The following is a 3,653-nucleotide window of genomic DNA, read 5'->3' as shown; positions in this document are numbered from 1 at the left end:
TCCAGTGTACATGACAAATCAATTTGCTATGTTATCTGCACCAGCGGCAACAGTGCACGAAAAGACGTAACTAATAAATGTAATCAATCAAAAATATATGCAAGTACACATGACAAAAATGATAATACTTTAGGAATTGGTTGACATTTTTTGCTATATTTCACTCTAAAATGCATAGATGATGCCTCCTCAATGATTGTAACTGTAATTTTAATCTGATAACATATTATAATGTTCAACTGCAAAGAAGGAGCAGGAGTACGAGAAAAAAGGGGTTGGATAAGTGTGAGGTGGTGTTTAAGTATTTTTTTGTTAGATATAGTAATAAGCGCCAACACTTGTTGCAACAATATTATCTGGAAAAGAACATCATAAACGGGGACAACAATGGATAACTGTATACATAAAATTAATAAAAAAACCGGAAACTAATTGAAATAGCGCATATGAAATTCGTTAGAGGGACTTTATATGAGCTGAAAAGATGTTCGAGTGGGCCTCCGCTGGCTTCATATTAGAATAAGGCTGAGGACGTAAAATGCTTACAAGCTACGGGGACTTGATATAAATATAAGAGCCAAGCAAACTTTACTGAACAAATAAAGGTTAACCATACCAGATAGAGATTGAGGTTATAACAAAAATTGCCAAGGTAAAAGCACAAGCGGCATAAAAATAGAGATGACGCCCTCCAGAAGAAGGCGAGAAATTGCGTCAGTGAAGAACAGCAATGTGACATATTTATTGTGCAGGCATGTAGTAGAAAATTTCCGCCAAATATGAATAAGAACAAAACATAAGATTTAGATTGTCTGTTATAGAAAAGTGTACGTTATTCTCAATAAGGAACGAACAATAGTTTTTAAAAGCGGAAATAGATACAAAAATCTATCTGTAAATATATATATATATATATATATATATATATATTAAAGAAACTTAGAATTAAAAGTTGAACCTTTTGAAAAACAAAGTTTATATCGAACTTTTTTCATAATTTTCACAACTTCCATGTGTTTCTATGTTGAAATGAAACTTTACGCAAGCTAATCATAGGAGACACTCTATTATTAAGAGTGAAAAGTCACATTTTATAATTAGTTTTTCATTTATCTCCATTTATAAGAAATCATTCAGAAACACCATAATTTGGTATTCTATGAGAGTTTAAAAAATAACTTTTATTTTAGTATTTTTTTTCGCAGTTGTGCTTGAGAAATGTGATTTATTTTTGTTTTCACCAATAGTGAAACGAGAGAGATTGTTTGTTTGAATACTGCTATATTCACAATAATTTTTTAAGCCTTTCAATTGTACAGCCAACGTGGTGGTAATTGTTAACGTCATCGATATTTCCAACAGGGCAGGCATCACAGCAACACCCGTTGAATCCTTCGACACCATTTTTTAGAGAAACACCTGCCACTAGATTGACTTCCAATAGGACGCGACATGGGTTTAAGTGTTTTCTGTTGCGTTTTAATAGCAGTGTTATACAAAAAAGTTTTAACTGCTGACGCGGCAGTAACCAAAGGGGAAAATGCAGCGGACTTCGCTGCAGTCTGCAGCTTAATTCAGTTCGCCAAAGCGGCAGCAAAAGATTTGGAGGCGCCACCGGAAATAAACCAGATTATCAAGACCCTCACTGCCATAAACTTCACACTCCTCGATGACAACATTCGGACAACTGTTGAAAAAAACAAAGAAAAGCCCTGGGATACCATCCGCGACCAGCATCAAGGAGAAACAAAGTACTACGCAGACCACTGGGAGCAATGAAAACGCGTAGCAAACCTACCGGCAACAGACCCAGAAAGAAAAGCTCTCGGCGACTGGGAAAAGCACAGACGCAATGAAAATTTAAAACAACAGGTAAAATACCTCCTAGAAGAAGCCCTGGCTCTTCAGGCCAGCGCCAGCGGCAACCTGGTAGAGCTAAAAGGTGAAGCCATAAAACGAAAGCAAACAGAGGCGCTTTACGGTGCAGCCGGCGCAACCGGTCAAATCAAGGGCAGCAGCGACAGGGCAACTTTCTGCGGCAAGGGTTCGGCCGGTGCCAACACCCCAGGCGAAGGTGCGACCGACAGTCTGTACGGGACACTACTTTGCCTTTGTGCGGGCGCGAATACCGACGCAAACACAGGCCTTGGTTGCTGCCTGGATTGCCAGAGTTCGCCAAACGACGACGCATGGACGGTAACGCAGGACGGCAGAGCCATCGGCCATTACCTTGCAGGAAACTGCCCAGCATCCCTAATCCCAGAAAGCCCGACCACAGCCGAACTTAACCACAGACTAGCAGCATTCACGGCGCGAATCACAGTGAAACCCACAAACACCCAAACGCTGGACTACGTACTCGGCACAGTATCCGGAACAGGGAACGACGGCTGCACCGGCGTAGTAGCCAGCAACACAGGACGGTGCGCTAAATTCAGCAAGGCACAAATCACAGGCGAAGATGCAACGTTAAAATGGAAAGAAGCCCCCAAGGCCGCAGCAGCCGCGTTCGATTCCCAGAAAAAAAGCAGCACTCAAGCTTGACATGGTAGCAACAAAGATCAAACTAATAAACACAACAGCAGCGGCCTTACTATACACCCCAATACCAATCGCAATGAAGGATGCAGGGACGCCAACCGAAACCAAGCACACACCAGGTTCAGTCTGCTTAACCCAAAAAACAAACGCGACCTGTGCAGCAAGCAATAACTGCAAATGGGATGGCAAAAAAAGACCGAAGGGGATTTATGCAAACCTAAAGATGGAGAAGAACAGAAAACCCAAGGTACAGGAGATGGAGCCGCAGGAGCAACAGATAAGTGCTCTGCCACACAAACCCCTGAGGATTGCGCCAAAATAACTGGCCCGATTCTCCAAGGGAATAAAGCCTTTTGTGGATGGATTACCTATGTCGAAGGCACTGGCCCAGTAACTCCTGGTTTCCACTCTTCCACTTTTCTTGTAAATAAACAATTGGCTCTAAGTATGGCTGTTGCTTTTGTAAGTATGGTAGAGTTTTAGAAATTAGAAATTCATAAATGTTTTTTTATAAATCTTGAGGAACTTATGAAACTTTTATATTTGAAAGAATTTTATAAACTTCATAAAATTTGATATGTTTTAACTCTTTTTGATTAAACCTTAAAAATTATCAAGATAATGAATTTTAGTATTTTTGGTATGAAATTAGCCTATGGATGCAAAGTAGCAGAGTAATATGGTATGAGAAACGCGTAATATTTGAATTTTCTAATTTAGTTTATTTAAATTATTTTATGCATATTAGGTAGGGTTATAATAGCAATAATAATAAATAATAATAATAGGAAAGTGTCTTGAGTGTATATATAAGAATATTATAATAAAAGAGATGGTATGAATCAAACTGTTTTTCAAAACAGAAGCACTTATAACAATGGCAATGGCGAAATGAGTGTAACTGACTTTTAAAGCTGCTGTAGATAAGTTCCAAACTAAAAGCTGAAGACACAGAATATACACACACAGACAGATATGTCATAAAAAACGAGGAATTACTTATTTATGTAAACACAATTTACTTATCAAAGAACAGTAGTGTAACAACTTGTTTCCTTTCTTAAGGTTTTATAAAATTTTTTATAACCCACTTGAATCTTTTAGGTTAAATT

General features: G+C 38.7%; 1 pseudogene across 1 annotated transcript; it reads left to right on the top strand.

The window, feature by feature from the left end:
* The first annotated feature begins 1,452 nt into the window (after window positions 1-1,452).
* TEOVI_000811700:pseudogene lies at window positions 1,453-3,018 on the top strand (annotated as a pseudogene). Its single transcript is given in 3 exon segments — window positions 1,453-2,517; window positions 2,519-2,752; window positions 2,755-3,018. Coding segments are annotated over 3 exon segments (1,563 nt in total).
* Window positions 3,019-3,653: the final 635 nt, after the last annotated feature.

The sequence above is a fragment of the Trypanosoma equiperdum genome (assembly GCF_001457755.1).
Source record: "Trypanosoma equiperdum strain OVI genome assembly, contig: ctg_1242, whole genome shotgun sequence".
Taxonomy (NCBI): Eukaryota; Euglenozoa; class Kinetoplastea; order Trypanosomatida; family Trypanosomatidae; genus Trypanosoma; species Trypanosoma equiperdum.
Note: the sequence above shows the minus strand (reverse complement) of the source record. Positions and strands in the feature narration are given on the sequence as shown.